The following is a 1,442-nucleotide window of genomic DNA, read 5'->3' as shown; positions in this document are numbered from 1 at the left end:
CGCAGCTCAGGTTCCGGCACGGGCCGCCCGGACCCCGCGTCTGTGTCCTGCAGGCGAAGCGGACGCCGCGGCCTGGGCACTCGGGGGAAGGGCAGGGACCGAGGCGCCAGAGAAACGCGGTTTGGGGAGCCGAGTTACACGTTACTTCGGGCAGAGCCCCCTCCGTGCAAAGCGACCAGGAACCCAGGTCTCGTCCGCCGCGCCGCCCGCCCGGGCCTCCCTCCCGCTCCCCTCAGGAAACAGCCTGCAGTTCCCGCAGCCGCAGCGCGGGCCGCGCGCCGGGAGCGAGCGCAGGCGAGGGGGGCGGCGCGGGCGGGTGCATCGGGGCTGGCGCCGCGCCCCCCGCGCTCGGCCCTACTGGGCCTCTCGGCAAGGCGTCCCCTGCCCTCCTTCAGGCTCGGCCCGGGGTGCAGGCGAGGCCCCGGAGTCCCCCTCCCGCCGGGCTCGGGCGGAGCCGGACGGCCTGGCGGGAGCAGGCGCCGCGGGCCGCGAGCTCCTCATTCGAACCTCCCTCGCAGACAGTCTCCGCCCCACAATGCACCGGGGCGGGCAGCCTTTGAAAAAGCGGCGCGGCTCGTTCAAGATGGCGGAGCTCGACCAGTTGCCTGACGAGAGTAAGTAGCGTCTCAGAGCAGTCCTCCTTCCCGCCGGTTGCCTGTCCCGAGGTCGCACCGGCCGAGTCCTGTTGCCGGGCAGGTGGGATGACTGCCAGCCCACCGCGGTCCCCAGTTTTTCCACTCAGGCGCTGCCGCCGCGTCGCCGCCTTTGTTATGGTGTCTGTGTCTGTTTCTGGGGTTGTGCGAGCGCCAGCGCCGGAAACCGAAAGCCCGGGAGTCCAGCCTGTCCTGACGGAGTCGGCGGCTGTTCTCCCGGAGCGACTGCTGTCGCCGGCTGAGGTGGGCGAAGAGCGGCCCCCAGTTGCGGGCGCCGTCCTCATCGCCCGCCCGGTTATGTAACTCGCCGGTCGGGGGCCGGGAGGGCTCAGGCTGGGCACCTGGGACACGGTCCCTCTTGATGCCCGGGGCCTCTGCTCTGATCCTATGACAGACAGCTCCTGCTTCTGCAGGCACTTGGGATTGCTCCCCTGATCCCCCGCGTCCATCCTGGAAGTGTTTTCTTCCGTGTCACACAGGCTTGGCCCCTTCCCCTGGGACTACAGGTGGCCCTGGACCTTTCCGGAGATGATCCAGCCGGGATACAGTGCTGAGGTAGCCCCATTCCCAGACTTCCTCCTGGGTGGCTGTGTCTTAAGGATGTGGGGTGGGCTTTACACCGCAGCCTATATGTCTGTTATTCTGCTTGACACGCACTCCTGTGCATTGCCTCACTTGACCTTCTTTACTCACAACCTCTAAGACAGATGTTCTAAAAACACCTACGCTGCAACCTAAGGACAAGGGGGAAATTTTGCAATTTTCATGATTTGCACAAATTATTAAAAA

At 66.3% G+C, this 1,442-nt stretch overlaps 1 protein-coding gene across 4 annotated transcripts in view; it reads left to right on the top strand.

Annotated features, from left to right (window-relative positions):
• Positions 1-535: 535 nt before the first annotated feature.
• The window catches only part of LIN9 (lin-9 DREAM MuvB core complex component), a gene marked incomplete at its 5' end in the record, with an annotated part of 40,784 nt that continues 39,877 nt past the window's right edge, over positions 536-1,442 (top strand). For all 4 annotated transcript variants that reach the window (XM_080936745.1, XM_080936746.1, XM_080936744.1 and 1 more), the window contains one exon: positions 536-614. In XM_080936745.1, the coding sequence (XP_080792871.1) occupies positions 536-614 (79 nt within the window). The remainder of the gene's footprint in view (positions 615-1,442) is intronic.

The sequence above is a fragment of the Micromys minutus genome (assembly GCF_963924665.1).
Source record: "Micromys minutus genome assembly, chromosome: 1".
Classification (NCBI taxonomy): domain Eukaryota; kingdom Metazoa; phylum Chordata; class Mammalia; order Rodentia; family Muridae; genus Micromys; species Micromys minutus.
This window is presented reverse-complemented; position numbering and strand designations above follow the sequence as displayed.